The sequence below is a fragment of the Dendrobium catenatum genome, unplaced genomic scaffold (genome assembly GCF_001605985.2).
Source record: "Dendrobium catenatum unplaced genomic scaffold, ASM160598v2 fragScaff_scaffold_242, whole genome shotgun sequence".
Taxonomy (NCBI): Eukaryota; Viridiplantae; Streptophyta; class Magnoliopsida; order Asparagales; family Orchidaceae; genus Dendrobium; species Dendrobium catenatum.
In genome coordinates, this window is record NW_021318704.1 from 80,479 (window position 1) to 98,626 (window position 18,148).

General features: G+C 38.7%; 2 protein-coding genes across 4 annotated transcripts in view; both read left to right on the plus strand.

Moving 5' to 3' along the window:
* The window catches only part of LOC110101454 (isochorismate synthase, chloroplastic), a 71,629-nt gene that overhangs the window by 51,101 nt on the left and 2,380 nt on the right, over positions 1–18,148 (plus strand). For 2 of the 3 annotated variants that reach the window (XM_020829362.2, XM_028693213.1), the window contains exons 9-11: positions 17,142–17,199; positions 17,318–17,428; positions 17,769–17,853. In XM_020829362.2, coding sequence (XP_020685021.1) covers positions 17,142–17,199; positions 17,318–17,428; positions 17,769–17,853 — 254 coding nt within the window. Of the gene's footprint in view, positions 1–17,141; positions 17,200–17,317; positions 17,429–17,768; positions 17,864–18,148 lie in introns of all 3 variants that reach the window. The other variant, XR_002303689.2, reaches the window with a different exon arrangement.
* On the plus strand, positions 737–9,835 carry LOC114579239. The gene is made up of 2 exons (XM_028693214.1): positions 737–6,258; positions 6,348–9,835. Exons 1-2 carry the CDS (start codon positions 5,841–5,843, stop codon positions 6,674–6,676), a joined length of 747 nt encoding a protein of 248 aa, XP_028549047.1. The 5' UTR covers positions 737–5,840; the 3' UTR covers positions 6,677–9,835.

Here is an 18,148-nt window from a genome sequence, read left to right on the forward strand (position 1 = left end):
CCGGTGCGCCGCGGACGCCGAGATGGACCTTAAGGTGATTTCCCATCTCGTCGTAGGCGCCGCACCGGGGTCCCATCCCACCACGCGCATAAAGGCGTGTATGAGCGGTTTTCCAGTGCGCCACAAACTTTGAAATGAGCTATCAAGCTTAAGGTTTTGAGTTTAGAATTTTATACTTTTGCAACATTGGTTGCGACGACGAGTGGCAAGAGAAATATACAACATGAATATATCACAAAATGATGCATAAATTAGTAATGGCATTAATTTAATTAATTAAAATCGAAATAATTAATTAACTAAATTAACTATAGTTCAAATAATTAATGAAATTAATTAAATTAACTATAGTTCAGATAGTCAATTAACTGAATCTCTGAAGTGCAAAAAAAAAGAAGTTAATAAAATTAATTAATCCAATTAGAATTCAAAAAGAAATTTCACTGTAGTTGAGATCTTCTCAGAAAAGATGAATGGCATACTTAATACATCACTAAATCATGCATGAAATTACAGATATAAAGATATCCAAAATCCATATTCCACTCGTTTGCTCCTGATGTGTATTTTGAGTCCACGTACATTTGTGAGCATCTCAACAATCATGCATACATTGCTTTTAAATTTAATAATAGCACAAACAATTGGTGACATTCATTTAATAATCTTCAAATATTAAAAAAAAAATGTTGTTGCCTTGGAACTCCATTTTCCTCTTTTTTTTTTTTAAAAAAAAACACAAACTCACACACACATACATATTTATACAAATATAGATAATGTAAATATCAGATATAATAAAAAAAATACATATAACAATAAAAATAAATGACCGAAAGTAAAATTATGCAAGAATCGTGTGAAATTATGACTAAAGGATCATAATATAGTTTACTACAAGTAACTGCTAGTAAAAGTGAAACTACTATTGATTAAAGTGGGGAGATATTTGAACACAAGATTGAATAAGAGAAACTGCTACACGTTGGGGCAGAAAGCAAAGTCCAACTTTTGTCTCATTTTTTTTTACAAATATACTTATATGAGCCATATATGTACATAAGAAAATATATAAACTAGCATATAAATATTTATGCAACAACGTCAACCAAAGAACTTAATAACAGACTCAAACAAAACAAATAACTAAGAAATTTTTTTTTAAACAGAAATAAGTTAGAACAAAACAAACAAAAGAAAAGAAATCAAACTTCACTCTTTTTTTTTTTGTAGAGTAAATTACAGAAGTGTGTGTGTGATCTTTTGACATGGCTGAAAAGTGAGAGAATAAAAGAAAAAGCTCTCTTTTTTTTTTAAATCGGCTAAAGACAAAACAAAACAGTAAAAAAAAAGGAACTTAATAACCAAGTAATAAATAGCAACAGAAATTAACTTAAAAGTTACAGCACAAATAATTAAACCTACCACCTTGATAACTATAACAACAAGGACATGGGAAATTATGATGGTCAACAAAGCATAGGAATCTCATTATTCACTTTTACCTTTTTCCCTTGCAATGTGCTAATGAAATCACGTGAGGAGATATGAGATGACTATAGTTCAAAAATAAAACAAGAGGAAAGGATGTGTTGTTAACAGCTTATAGGTTGGAAGTTGGAAATTTTTGTTTGGGCTTTGAGGGTTTTGTTTGGTAGCGGTTCGGCTTGTAGTGGATTGAATACTTTAAAAAGAGGATTTCATCTTGCTGTTGTGAGCAACGACGAAGGGGAGAAACCCACCTAATCCGGATACGGCAAAACGCGTAGGAGGAGGTTTAGTTGCAAGGCTGGGAAGATCGGAGAGAATCTGGAGTTCGCAGCGTGGGAGAGGTAAGATCGGAGGAGGCACTTGAGAGCTGAACTCGGACAGAAGTTTGAAGGCTTTGCTGTGTGTAAAAAAAGAATTAGTTCCTTTTGCTCTCTTTTAACGACGAAGCCGCGCTTTGAATCAAGGGAAGCCCTGTCCGAGGTTTTGCTTCAGCGAAATATCTGGGATTCAGAAGATTTCTGACAAAAGGAGTTTGATTGATACAAGGTTAGCATTAATTTGATCATGACTTTCTTGTTTGACTTTTAGCTTGGCTGATCTCTTAAACCTTGTTATATTAATGATAGTAACAAAGCCTTGTCATTTTATCTGTGATAATCGGCTTTTCTAAGGAGGCAATATTCTTCAGCACATCTATTAGTAACACCCACAACACATTTATAATGAGATTGTTGAGCACGGGATGACAATTAATAACAACCTTCATTTCTCCATATCTGCCAAGAGGAATCAGGTTGGAGTAGCTTGTAATTATTAAATATTTTAGTGTTGCAAGTCTTGCTTATTTCATCAGCCAAATGAAGAGATTTAATGTGTGGACAACCCAACAAATTTTTTTTATCCATATTGTAGATCTTGCATCCATGTATTTCTTTTCAATTAAATTTCCTAAACATTTTGGTAGTTGAAGGTCGTCGAGCACGTTCTTGGCGAAATCAAAATTTTCCCTGAATTAATAAGTTTCGCCTCTCGGCACATAATTTGGCATTGCAAGCCTCCTCGACATCCTTCACATTTTAAAGAAGTTTAATTCTTAACTGACAAAAATCATTCATATGCTCAAGCTTTAAAATTTTGAAGCCATTCTCATTTTTTAACATAAAATCCATCTAATTGTTGAAGAGAATTTAGCTTTCCGATTCTATGTATTCCAGAGAGATCCTCCCATAGCAATTGCATGTAATGCACTTTTGTAGAGTTATTCATGTCTCTCGACAAAAAATTGTGATGAATAAGCTTCCCAAATTCTAGATTATGAATTGCAAATGATACCGTTTCCTTAGAGATCTTGGCAGTAAAGTTTGGAGAATCTTCAAGTATTAGAGATGTGACACATATCCAATTGTCTCGGGCATCATTTTAAGGTACGGAGCAAAGGTTTACAGCAAACGAATGCTTTCCGATACTTCGAAAATTTGAGCAAGTGCCACCTCGTGTAGTAAATCATGCATTTTGTAACATGTTGTGTTGAAATCGAATCTTGTCAGAGAAAGGTTTCTTGACTAAGACATCAAAATATCTTCATCTAATATCCTCCACAGTTATTCCTTGAGACTGTTGAATGAAACCCAATGCAATCTATATTTAGACCAACTCATCTTTATTAAACGTATGATCTCGTGGAAGCATGCAACAAAAATACAAAACAATTTTGTAGATGATTTCGCAGGACTTTACAGCTCAGCCTTAAGATAAAATTCTGACCCAATAAATTGCCCTTTCTCTCTCTCTCTCTCTCTCTCTCTTTTAGAACTGCCCTCCAATGCCTTTCATCCAATTTGTCCTCCATAACACGACTAATGACTTTAGTTGCCAATGGAGATCTTAAAATATTTTTAATTATTTCTCCAACAATGACTTTTAATTAAATATATATTCTTAATATCGACGACGTTCGGGACACAATGGTGCCATCCATTTTATAATCGGACGTCATTTTGCCACTGACTAGGCTAATTTCCTTCGTAATGCGTGCCTTCGCAACACATTTGGATCGCCTTCAAAATTTGCGACACTGTCTCAAACAATGCGATTTTATTAAATAAAATGTATATTCCTAATGCCAACAAATTCTGGACGTAATGGCGCTGTCCGTTTGTCGATCGAACTTCGTTTGAGCATCGTCGAGGTCTCATTTCCCTCGTAACGTATGTCTTTGGATCATATGCGGATCGCCTCGAAATTCACGACACTTCCTCAGAAGATTCAAATTGATTAAATAAAATGTATATTCTTAATGTCGGCAACGTTCCAGACGCAATGACGCAGTCCGTTTTGCAATCGGACTTTGTTTGAGCATCATCGAGACCTTTGCAGCCAATGGAGATCCAGAAAGCTTTTTGACTATCTCTCCATCAATGGATCTTAATCCTTTATAATCATTAGGATTCTCTTCATCAGCAAATACATGAGAGTTAAGGAGTTGCAAACACTGACCTTCTTCAAGGCCCACTAAGAGATTCCAAAATATCTGCAATGACTTTTTCACATCATAGTTGTGGAAACACAAACCCACATTTTAAGATCAAATTCCTTTTGCCATTTCTTCTTCATAGTATTGCAAGAGAGTTGTCTTTCCCATTCCACGATGGCTCATAATGGATAGAAGGGAAATGTTTCTGTACAAATCAACTCCATTAATAGGAGCTTGGCTTTCCCTATTTGATTGCTTCTTCCATCAGTGCATAACAAAACTCAATGCAATCCATATTAAAGCTGAATTCTCTTTATCGAATTTAAGATTATTGGGTTGGTTGTAGAGGTCAACAAATGCCCCCCAACAAATGTGGTACGCGCCCAGAGCGAATCACGTTTGTTATATGTTAGTTGACGGTCTTCAGTAGTTCCCCCTTTCTTTTTTATTATCATTTATGTTCTTTGACCATTCTTTTTTGTCTTCCCCGTGTAGGGAATGTTTCGTTGGCAGAGACCTGATGATCTGCCCCCAGGTGAGCCTAGTGAGGCCGCCATCTGGGAGGCGATAAATAGACATGATCCTCAGGGCAGTGTCGATGTCCGAGATAGATTGGAGCAGCATAAGGATATGCTGCGAGGGCGAGACATTTTTCACGACTTCTTTGCTCGCTTCCCCTTATTCTCAGAGCTTTCGGTGGGTTCTGTTGGCTTTGAGAACCCAGAGAGGTGGGTCATCAGTCTCAGACTGTAGTACGAGGAGTACGACCCGTCAGAGAGTTCCTTGGCACAGGTTAACTTGGGTACTTGTGATATTCTAGTGCCAACAGCGGACAAGCTCGAGCCAGTTGGACAGTCGAGTCTACTTAGCCATCGTCATTTACAGTCGTCACCCCCTCTAGAATGGCCGAGAGACTCAGCAGTTGGACGGATCCAGAGCTTACAGTTACCCTTTCAGATTTACAGACAGTTTCCGGACTTCTTGTTTTTGGACACTATTTTGAGGAGTGTGTACCTCCAGATGAGCAGTTGTTTCACAGAGTTCCTTCAACAGACGGTGATGGGAGAGGCAGGTTGGCACTACCGGTCGTTTACCCTTCACTTCTCCAGCACTACAGGCGCACGTACCGGGAGTCGCGTTTGTCGAGGCGTGGTCGAGATGCCATGCCTGTGGACCTTTATATTCGTAGCTTCCTTCAGAAGAGGTTATTGTTTCCAGCCGCAGCCTCTCTACACGACCCGTTTGACTCTGGTTTCAGCGCGGCACTTCGTTGACAGAGGAGACTGCCGAGCCCTTTCCTTCCACTAGCCTCGTTTCTCCAGCTTTACCAGGTGTCGACGAGGACTTACTGCTAGCAGGATTTTTGGCGCTTTGGCTCTTCATACTTCCGCTCAGGACGGAGTCTTTAAGATGTAGCATTCTTTTAGCAGCCAGTCAGTTGTCGGTGGGACAGAGGCTTGCTCTTGCTCCTGCTGTCCTTGTTAGAGTGTACAGAGTTTTACGGACTACTTCTGATGCTAGTTCTTTGGATGTGCATGATTCAGCTTTATCGTGGCAGTACTTGTATGCCTTGGTTAACTTGCACGTCTAGGGAGCCTTTTCTTGTTTAGAGACTCCGGCCTACTTTTTGCAGAGAGGGTTTCCCACTGTTCTATAGCTCTTTCAGGCTTCTTCTACTTTTGAGTCGGAGAGGATTAGGGTGTTCTTTGCTCCGCAATCAGTCTCAGACCGATTTTCCTTGGTACACCAGCCAGACACTGTTAGCTTGCCACCCCACTAGAGGGGTATAGTTCTAGTTGACAGAGTCGATCATATAGGTAGACGTACACTGCTGCTCCGTAATCAGAGTTTGGCGGTTGCTGAGTACTTTATCAGCATGCGCCCAGGATGGTTGTGTCACCGTCAGGGTGGCTTTGTGACGTCGGAGGGCTACCAGCCCAACAGGATGGCCAGGCAGTTTGGGTTTTCACAGGCTACAGCCTACGACGGGCAGGTACTCCTTCCAGGGGTCACAGATGTACTACACATGGGGACAGTTCCACCCGAGACTCTTTTTTACGTTGCCGCTGTGACTTGGGCGCACTTACTGAGGCTAGGGACAGATTCCAGTTTTCTTTTAGCCCAGCCATCTGCTCAGACAGGAGTCAGTTACACCCGACTGTCATGGGTACGGTTGTCTTTCGGACCTGCTTTGGAGCACGGCGCCAGGAGGTACGAGCGTCGGGTACGGGAGCTTGGATCGTCGAGGGGACGTAAGTCCCGTCGGAGTCTTCCAGAGGTTGTTGGTGACAGAGGTACTACCCTATCTCTTCTCATCTTTTCTTCTTGTCAGCATTTAGTTTGATAAATATTTGGTCATTTGATATATATTTTCTTGGTGCAGGAACACACACTGAGGCTCGTACCACTTCTACAGATGTTGTTTCTTCTCCTGCCAGAGTTCCAGACGTGGCACCTGCGCCACCTCAGGCAGAGTCTTCCCGGTCTTCTCGCTGGCAGGCCAGCTCTCAGCTTGTTACCTCTTCCAGGCGGTCCCTAGACGCTCGCCCCTCTCATAGGGACCTTGGGGAGGATGCACAGGAGCTGAGGAGGTCAGACTTTATGGGCTACAGTACACTAGGACCCTCCTATGACTTTTCTTTTTCGGTGGACCCCTACGGGTCATTCTGTCTAGGCGAGTCCTCTGGTACCGGCGCCACTCTACTTTCATAGTTCTTTGGAGGGCCTCCACACACGCTGCCACCGTTAGGCTTGGTTCCCATGAAATTCTCTTTCTTCCCTGAGGGCCACCCGACTGACTTTGCGATCTCTTCTCCCGTTCCTGTCAGTTACTCGACCGACCTTGTGGGACCTACTTCTGCTCTAGCCAGCTACCCAGCCGACCCTGCGGGTCCTTCAGCTCTAGCCAGTTACCCAGCCGACTATGTGCGTCCCTCCACGGGTATGTATTTATTATAAGTTAATTTATTTTAAATGCATTATTATAATATTTTCTCCATATTAATTGATTCCAATCTTTTGTGTAGTTCCCGCGGGATATGATTACACTTCAAAGATAGAATGCCTAGTTCCTCTACCCCCGACCTCCATGATCACTGAGATGTATGGTCACTTGGCGTAGGCTCTGAGAAAGTTAGTTTCTAGCATTAAGTGAAGGTCTCCAGAGTCTTGGCATGACTTTTCTTCTACTACCAACCAGCTCCTTGGCCTAATTGCCAAGTATGGGGGCACCACTGAGCTACTTTTTTGGGAGGCAGTGTGTCGCGAGGCAGAATCCTGCATTTGGCAACTAAGCTTCCTCTCGATCACTCGGTCTACGGTTACACTTCCAGAGATAGAGGGGATGGTTGTCAGCTGCAGAGCGAGGGCTGATGGTGCTCACGACCTACAGGACCGTAGTGTAGAGATTCTGAGGAGACACCGTCAGAGTACTTCTGATATGACTAGGGAGGAAGACGGGGTGACAACCCGTATGCGGAATATTTGGAGGTATTTTATGCAGGAGATGTCTCGGAGGCTTCATATACAAGAGAGACGTAGCCGACGGGATCGTCTCATTAGAAGGGAGGAGCAACGTCATAGATCTTTGCAGCAGGAGGTGCTGGATGCAGACGCTTCGCTAACATGTGTCGTGGAGCAGTTTCAGGTCGCCCAGTCAGAGTTTCAAACCTTGGCTACGATCACTGACAGGCTGGAGTAGTTACGGGCTCGCTTTTTTTGATACGTCCTCGTTCGTTGTTTTTTGGTCTGTACTTCTTGTAGCGCCTTGAGTCTCCATATACTTGTACCTCATGATGATCATTATATATATGTGGAGGATTTTTTTTTCAGTGTTTCTTCCTTTTTTTTCTGAGCTGTGTTGAGCTGTGTGCTGGAATTGTACTCTAAGTTTGAATTTTAGACTTGTGTTGTTGGTACCACAGGTAATTTTAAATATTTATTTGGAGATCTCGGCACGCAGCACGATGTCGATCCAAATAAATATTTAAAATGCCCCCAGTCTTTTAGGATAGTTTTGAGCAATGTCGCTTCAGCCACTAGTTGGAATCAGTAGCCATTGGATTTAGTTTAAATTCCAAAAATTTTAGCTCTTTCTGTCCTATGCTTATTGAGATGGACCTGACGAAAGATTTGTGGGTTCTTGGATTCAGTTGATAGTACCAAATGTGGGTAGTATCTTAATCCTTAACCACTAGAGAAGACTTTTAATCCGAGTCACTTGAGTTCATCAGATTAAGAGAGCTAGGATTTAGTAGCTCTTTGTCCTCTAATTGCTAAAATGGGGCCCTCTACTGCAGCCTTTTTTGTTGCCGTATTGAGTAGACAGAACTGCCAGCGATCCAGCCATATTTTGGCATGTTGGATCCGACCTTTTACACCCATTCAGGCTTCAGACTCGAGCTATGGGAAATGTGCTCCCTGATACTGAATCTTCTGAAGTTAGTAGATTTGAAGTCATTTCTTTGTAGTTGAAGACTCGTTGTATATTTCCTTTCAATGTTTATGGAACTCATTTGTTGCTTGCAAACAAACTTCACTTGCAAATTCTTTATCCTTGAAGGTGGTTTTCCACTAGTTTGTTTGCATATATATGTTGATTATGAAAGTGCCATCGTATTCATCATACACTTCATGCAAAATCCTTCTAGTAGCCTTTGATTGTATGATCAATATAGATATCACTTGCTCTCATTTGCAAGTCAACTTGATTGGACACTTTAAATCATCTAAATTTCATTATTCATCATTCATATACATTGAGACTTGCTTATCAAGAGTCCATTACTTACATATTCACATTTAATTTCAATATCATCATTCAAAGATTATCCAAATTCAAGAAATGGTTCTTCATGCAAACCCAATTCAAGTCCAAGCTCGAATCAAGTTCTTCTTGATTGAGTTTGGTGCAAATTGAGTTCAAATTCTTCTTTCATCTTGTTTGAATTTGAGTCCTTGTCATTTGTTATTTGCATTCAAGCAAAATTCCTTGTAGTCCAAGGCAAATCCAAGTTCGAGTCCAGTTCAACATCATATGCTCAAGCTTGATTTAAGCTTGATTTTTTATTCAAAACATGATTCATTGAGGCTCAAATTTGAGTTAAGTTCTTTGTGGTTTTCTTGAGTTCAAACTAAATTCAAGTTCAAGTTTAAATCATTTGAGTTAAATTCAAGTTCAAATTAATCATTTAAATTTTATGTCATTTTATATTTTGTCCAAGTACAAGTCCAAGTGCAAGTTCAAGTTCAATTTGTTCAAATTCTGTCCAAGTCCTTGAATCTTCAGTCAAAATTTCGGCAGCCTCCCGGCGTCTCCCCTGTTTAGGGGAAATTTTGGGAGACTAGCCTTCCCACCACGCGCAATAAAGGCGTTTATGGTAGGTGCCCTCAGACTAGGACACTGCGGCCGTGTACTTTCCTCCCACCACGCGCAATAAAGGCGTGTATGGGGTCTTCGGGTGCACCTGCATAAAAAAATGAACACATTTGTTTTCCCCGCGTACGGGTACTTATAAATTACCCCGCTTCGTCGTATGCGCCGCACCAGGGTCCCATCCCACCACGCGCAATAAAGGCGTGTATAGGCGATTTTTCGGTGCGCCGCGAGCGCCGAAATGGAGTTTAGGTGATTGCCCACCTCGTCATTGGCGTCGGACCGGGGTCCCATCCCACCACGCGCAATAAAGGCATATATAGGCGGTTTTCCGGTCCGCCGCATATAATGAAAGCGAGAATCTGAGTTTTAGAAAATTCGTACCTTCGCAGGGTTGACGACGACGGTGAGATGCACTAAAACCTTTTTTTTCTCTTTTTTTTATACTCTTTTCCCTCTTTCTTTTTTTTATCTTTTTTTTTTTTTTTTTTTTTTTTTTTTTTTTGAATGCTCTCTCTCTCTCTTCTTTTTTTAAAACAATCTCACAATCACCTTTTTTTTTTACATACACACACATGTATGTACACAAATATATGGCCAACAGTATTGATTGACAAAAATACCTGTAGCATTAACTTCACCAAATAGCAACATTAATTAATATCCATAAAAAAAAAATCAAAAGCAAACAATAATAATGAGGTTGAACTAAAAGTTTGCTGTTTGAAGCTTTGTGAGGGAATGTGAAAGATAACCTTGGGTGAAATGAGATAGTGGGGTGATACAGCAAATGAAGGGAGGGATTAATGTCTTTTGAATAATAGATTTATGAGGTGAGAAGCTTTGTTGGCTGCAGCATGCAAGAGGTGGGCTTATCTAAAGAATTGGTGAGCTTCATTTAGCCACTAATGACACAAGAAAAGTGGATAAACAGGGAGTTCAGAAGAATATCTTAAAGCAAAATATAAGTACATGCATTTAATATCATTATTAATGTAAACAATTAATGATAACAATTTATTTAATTACAAAAGTTAGTAAAGGTGAAGGAATCTCACAGTAGCTTTTGCTCTTTCCCTTGGAATATGCAAATGAGCTCACGGATGGAAATGCAGGACCAAAGGAATAGTTAATAAAATGAAGAAGCTTGTGGGATGTAAGGAGGTTGCATGCGGATGAACCTCTTAGGGACGGACGGGCTACAGGTGAGTTCGACTAAGATTGAAGATGAGTAGAAGGGAAGGAGAGATACTTTTACTGGTTCTTAGTAGAAGTGGAGAAACCAGCTTTTGGAGGGGAATGACTTGATCGTTTGTAAGTGGAGATTGCTACAGCGAGTGGATGAGACTCTGCTCGTAAACTGCAAAGTTACTGTGCCTTGAGCTCTCCGTAAAAGCTGTATGATTCCTTTCACAGTGGATGCGGAAGTTTTAGGTTGATAACAGAAAGAGGACGAGCCGCTGGATCTATAGCTCAAATAAGGCGTTCTTGATCGCAATGAAGAGAGGCCGCCGGCCGGATAGCTGCACGCCACCGACGTAGGCGAATCTTTGAGTGGGAAATAATGGTCAGAGATAAATCCGACTTTGGACGATCGGACCTTTCTTTGTTTGCTGCTGGCGCAAGAAGAGATCGTGAGCTGCTTGAAGGTGCTTTTACGGTATGAATAGTTGAGTGGGAAACAGAAGAAAACGAGAGGTGCAGGAGGAATTTTTTTTTCAAGAGCTGAATTGTAGAGAGTTGAGAAAAATAAGGTTCGTCAACCAACAGAAGCCTCGTTAGTCTCCTTTTAACAACAAGATATTTTCCTCATACGAGGCTTGCTACGTCTGATGTTTTGCTTCAGCAAAAATTACGATATTTCATCAGAGATTTGTACTGGATTTACTCAGAAGATACGAGGCAATTTAAATGCAATTTGAGTTTACATTATACTCTTATTTTCTTTGAAGCTGACACGTAAATATAAAAAGATTGCCTCATTTTTTTTTAAAATTTTTCTAGAAATTTGTGTAATTTACTTGGAGTTCATGTGTTACCTCAAAATATATGTAATCATCTTGTTTAGCGTGTCGAATTTGTCGAACATATACATTAGACAATTTTGTAGTGCATTTAGGATATTACCGATGTCCCGGTCGAAATGGCGAAGTCCGTTTTGCGATCGGACGTCAATTGAGCGGCGACGAGGCTTAATTCTCACGTAATGTGTGCTTTTGTATCATAATTGGCTCGCCTTTGAAATTTGTGACATCACCTCAAACGATCCAATTTACTCAAATAAAATATAGATTCTTAATACAGACGATGTTCCGGACGCAACGGCGTGATCTGTTTTGTAATCGGACATCGTTTCTTCACCGACGAGGTTAATTTCCCTCGTAACACGTGCCTTTGCATTATATTTGGACCGCCTTTGAAATTTTCGACACTATATCAAATGATCCAATTTGATCAAATAAAATATAAACTCTGAATGTCGACGATGTTTCGAACGCAATGGTGTTGTCTGTTTGTTGATCAGACGTTGTTTGAATATCGTCGAGGCCCCATTTCCGTCGTAACGCAGGCCTTAATATCATATTTACATCGCCTAGAAATTCACCACCTTCTCAGATGATCCAAATTTATTAAATAAAATATATATTCTGAATATCAATAATGTTTCGGACGCAATGGCGCTGTCCGTTTGTCAATCAGACATCATTTGAATATCGTCGAGACCCCATTTCCGTTGTAACGCAGGCCTTAATATTATATTTGCATCGCCTAGAAATTGAAAAACATCTCAGATGATCTAAATTTATTAAATAAAATATATATTCTGAATGTAGACGACGTTCCGGACGTAATGACACTGTCCATTTGTCGATCGGATGTCATTCGAGCATTTTTGAGGCCTTGTTTCCGTCGTAACACAGACCTTTATATCACATTTGAATTGCATAGAAATTTGCCACCATCTCAGACGATCCAAATTCATTAAATAAAATATATATTATGAATGTAGACAATGTTCCGGACGCAATGACACTGTCCATTTGTCGATTTGAAATTGTTTTGGCAACATCGAGGGCCAAATTCCTCGATATGTGTTATTATCTTGGGATCTGTGTCACCCTTAAGATTGATCCCAATTAATCACAATAGATGTATATTTTGAATGTCGAGGACGTTCCGGACACAATGGCGAAGTCCGTTTGTTGATCTGACATCGTTTGATCAGCCTCGCGTTTTAATTTCGGGTGTCGGTCGACTCTTTTGACCAATCTCATCTGATTCAATTACGAGGGCCTCAACCTAGCAGAATTTAGTGTCCTGATCGCAACGATACCATCTGCTTGGCATTTGGAGGTCATTTGACCCCTTAAGTGACGTGTTTCATCAATGCACATATTGCTTTATTTACCAGTTTGAGTCTTTTCTCGCGTGGTCTGATGTATAGGGGTCAGAGGAACCCCCGAGGACGAAGAGTTATCAAATCTTAGCTCACCCAATTTGATGAACTCAAGTGACTCGGATTAAAATCTTCTCAAGTGGTTAAGAATCAAGATAGCATCTATGTTCGGTACTATCGACTAAATCTTATTTCAAATCCTTCAACAAATCTATAAAGCACAAAGCAAGAATCGAAGGAATTTTTCTTCAACAAGTCCGTTAAACCACAAAGCAAAGGACCGAAGAAATTGTCCTAAAGTTCACAAAAAGCTCAAGGCTGAACAAAAGGATTATGTCATCAATAAGTCCGTTATGCACAAAGCTCTGGACCGATGACTTCTCGCCACCGACTTAGTACAAACCTAAGGGGTTTAGGTCACCGGCATCTACTCCTTCGTCAAGCCCGACAAAGCAAAGAAGCATATGGTTGAAGGATTACAAATCTCCTGACAAATCACTGTTGGTAAGTCAGGTAATTCTCCATCAATGTCCGCAGCATAAAGCATAGGGTAGAAGGATCAAAATCTCAGGACTCAAACTAAAGCTATGGAATGAGTACCCTATATGATACCCATAAATGTCCCAAAAGACTGGGGGCATTTTAAATATTTATTTGGGTCGATATCACGCTGCATGCTGAGATCCCCAAATAAATATTTAAAATTTAATCAAGATACAACCATATGATGGAAGAATATTGAGCATATACTAAAGTGACAGGAGTGTTAAAAGAGAACAAATATTTGTGATATTATCCACCATTATCAATCTACAGAGCCATGCTCTAGGGACCCAAATACGAAGTGCTATATCCCTATCTTGAGGTCCCTATTTAACTAAAGCCAATGTATCAACTATCTGTGGATACATCTAAAAGATCTATGGAGAAAGAAAGATTAGTATAACATCCAAGCAAACTTTTTGAGATTCACTAAATAGAAATCTTAGTGTGACATCTAAACAAACTTTTGGAGATCCACTAAATAGAAATCTTAGTGTGACATCCAAGAAAATTTTTGGAGGTCCACTAAATGAAAACCTCTGTGTGATATCCAGAGCAAATATCTGGAGTTCCATAGGGTCAATCAGCATATAACAAACGTGGTTCGCTCTAGACGCAAATCACATTTGTTGGGGGGCATTTATTAACCTCCATGTTATACCCAAAGAAAAAATAAATGAGGACTCAAAATCATATCGGGTACCAATCAGATCCAGGAATCCCACTGACGGAGTAGCTTCCCGCAAATCTCGCTAGATCACTTTTCCTTCGGCACCGTTCCAGGATTTGCTCGCCTTGACACCGTTGCACTCAGTCTATAAAAAATGAAATGAGAGCGAGGCTTTAGCGTTGCTTCCCCTCTCTGCTCTCCCCTCAAATTCTCCTCTCTGCTGCTTCAACGCCTATCACCATAGATACCGAACCAAGCACCTCCTACCTCCAATCAAAACCAAACTGAGCCCTAGCTCCTCCCGTCCCTGCCCTGTTCGTAGGTCGTCAGCCCAGAGAGAGAGAGAGAGAGAGAGAGAGAGAGAGAGGAAGAAACCGACTTACCTCCACACCTAGCCGTTGAAGCTGAACCCAACTCCATCTTCTCCTGTCTGATTTCCCCTACCGACGCTTCCATCCCTCTGCTTGCAGCCGCCTCTTTTGCTCTAGCCGATATTTAGGTATAGGTTTTGATTTATTTTATTATTAATGGTTACTTATTATTATTTTTATTATTATTATTTCATTAATCATTATTTCTTATGTTATAATTAATTATTAATTATAACTAATTAATTATTATTAATTATAATTTATTATTAAGTAGTTATAATTATTAATCATAACTAATTATTAATTAATTATAATTATAATAAATAATAATTAGTTAATTATTAGTTATAATTAGTATTAATAATAAATAATTATAATTAAATACTAATAATAATAATAATGGAAATAACACTAATATTAATATTAAAATCATATTATTATTATGCTATTATAATATTACAATTATACAACATTAATGATATCATTAATGATGATAATAAAGTAATATTATAATAAATAATAATATGGCATTAATATTCATATTAATGATAATCAGCATTAATAAGAATAATAATAATACACTAAAAGGAAATGAGAGAGGGATTACACTCTCTGAACTCGGGCACAGGTAAGAAGTATCGATCAGGTGAGGAGTTCGGCTAGGGGTTCTGGAAGGATGAGATCGTGACTTGAGGCGTGGAGCAAGGATTCGGCCTGGAGATCGGGACAAGGTAGAGGGGGGGGGGATTCGTCCTTAGGAATCGGAGGAGGCTTTCGGTTTGGTGAGGTTCGGTCAAACGCAGGAGGGTCGAAGGGAGAAGAACGAGGAGAGGCTGGTTTGGGCTTGTGGGGGGAGGGATCTCTCTCTCTCTCTCTCTCTCTCTCTCTCTCTCTCTCTCTTTGTCCGTGGGTTTCGGAAGAGGTAGAGGGAGGAGCGACGGGTTCGGAATAGGTAGGGGGAGGCGACGGCAGATGTGGGGTTCGGGGTCGAAAGCAACGGCGAGGCTTTGGTTTGATGGGAGGAGGAAGGCTACGGGAGTTCTGCTTGAAGTTGGCGATGAGAGAAAGAAGAAATACCGAGAGAACATGGGATAAGGCTTCGTTTGCTCTGATATTTAACAATGAGGGTGGGTAGCGATCAAGAAGAGTCTCTCGCATGCATGAGAGGACATTTTTAGCGCCGAATTGTATAGTGAATCATCACTGTAGCAGGCGGCGGATCTACTCAGGGCATGGATATGATTCGTGGCAGAGATATGAGGTAAGACATCTAATTTTTTTATATTTGAGCTGATGATTTTATTTTGGGATTTGGTAAATGTCAACACCTACACTCAAAATTTTAAAACTTGGAAATTTGAATCCTACCTTGATTGAGAGAACAGTTTCAATTCTTCAAGTTGAGAATTCGAACCCAACCTTGAATTAAAAAACTAGAATGATACAAAAAAAGTTTATAGCTATCATATGACTTGTATAAAGGTATTGAACATGAAATAAAAAATAAAGTGATGTTATGTATTCTTATAATCAGTATGGAATTTATGTGTTTTAAATTAGCTATTAAAATGGTATTATTATTTCTTTTATATTGCTTGCATATTTTATTGAGCTTTAGCTGATTAGTAGTGGTTATACTGCAGACAAGAGAAATGAGTCAGTGGGGTACTAATTAGGATAGTTGACTATTTTTTTTGACTTCTTGGGTGTATAAATGGATCTGAATTGGTTGTGAATAGACTTTTGGGTATGTAAATAAATTTTAAAAGTTTTAGTAAAGCTATGTATTTCAATTGAGATGTACATTTTTATTTGAGATATATTATATATGCTTTCTGTTATGAAGTATAAAGCATGATATGTTATAATATTTTGAATAGACTACTTCTTACTCCCCAATTTTCATAGAAGTATTTCAATATAGGTGTTATTAAGAAGTAATTTTGTTCTGATTATCCTTCTCTATTACACTCTAGATTGACTGTGACACAATAATTGTTCACATTGGCATGAACAATAATTAATATGTTGTGATTCACATTTCTCATAGAAAGTTAATGAATATTGTATAAATGAAAATTACTAGATAGATATGCTTGCATATGCTTGTTGAATGATGGAGCACATCCTCTTATGATACTAACCAGATATGCAATATACTTGCTGCGTAAATAGAAAAGGTTATGAAAAGGAAATGGAAATAGAGTACCTTTCTTGGTATTATTTTAGACATTGTCTCCTATGATGGATATATTATTTACATAAATAATAAATTATGATATATGTATAATATTGATGGTCATGTTTATAATGAATTTTATTTAGATTTACTTTATATGTTGAAATTCACATGAATATTATTCCAAAGGCCTCGTATGACTATAATTTAGAATCATGACATACTCATTGAGTTGTGACTACTCCCTTTTTTTTAAACCATTTATAGGTATTATTTGATTAATTTTAAAATGAGTAGAAGAGGAGAGATCGTATATTGTAGGCGTGATGCTATGAGATAAATGTATTTATAGCTTTTTATTTTAAAATTTTGCGGTTAGTGGTGGCTCTTTCTATGTGTTGGAATTATGTCATTGGTAAACGGACGACTTATTTCATCTCATCATGCCTATAGATGTAGGCTTGAGTGTTTGCAAATTTCAAAGAAACATCTTATTAATTTTCAAGAATAAATGTGATATTGAGATGATCAAAATGTACTATTACTGAACTTTTACAAAACTTTAGCTGCAATAAAGAAATAATATGCCCAACTATTTCCACTCAGTTGAAAAGTAAGGTACTGATCTATTTTCCAATTGCAGTCGCAAGGATGATATCGAATTTACCATAGTACGCGATATCATTAGAGCAAAATTGGAGGCAAGTAATTACTCACTTTTAGAGTAAAATTTGCAATTGATACTGATTTGATTGAATGTATCATTTGTCTCATTATCCCAATTTTTAGTTAAGATTTTAATTGATAAGTCTGCTGTAGACCATCTGCGATGAGGTGATTATAGATCCAAGAAAAGCATTACGAAGACTTCCCGGAGTACAACATCTATGTGCTGAATTATTTGGCAAATTAAGGAGGGAATGTGATGAGGTTAGATTTGTGCGCAACGCATAAACATTTAAATTTTATTCATACAAAACCTTACCTGCTCAAATATTAGAAGTAGAAATAAAATGTAGATTGCAGAATATTTAACTTATATTCTGTTCTACGAAGGTGCGTTTTCACAAGTTTTCTTATCTCTCTAAGTTTCCCCAGTTTTAGCTGAACTGAGTTGGCTTTTTACTATTATTATTTTAAATAGATAATTATCAAATAATAAAAACTTTTTCTCGAAAGTTGGCAAAGTTCTATATCCTTTACATCTCATCAAAACATCTTTTATCATTCCATGTGTTGTCTCTTATCTTCAAAACCCTTTTTTTTGCAGTTTGATGTCCTAGCTTCCCTGCACCCAAGTCCTGCCGTTTGTGGGATGCCTTCGGAAGAGGCTCGCAAATTTATAGAAGAACATGGTACTTACAGGTTAACTTGGTTACCTTTCTATATTTTCATTGTGAAATAATTGTATTTTGTTTTCGGATCATTGCAATTTTACACTACATTTTTTTTAAACTACCGGTTCTGTACAAGAATGCTATACTCTCACGTGCCTTTTTAGTGATGCACTTGTGCACTAAATTTATCTTTAATTTTTGCATATCTGTTGATTGCAAAATTAATAAGTTTGATATAAGCAAAGGTATGATTCCTTTGGCTTATGCATAAATTGATTTTTGAGATTTCTCATAAATATAATATTTGAATGAG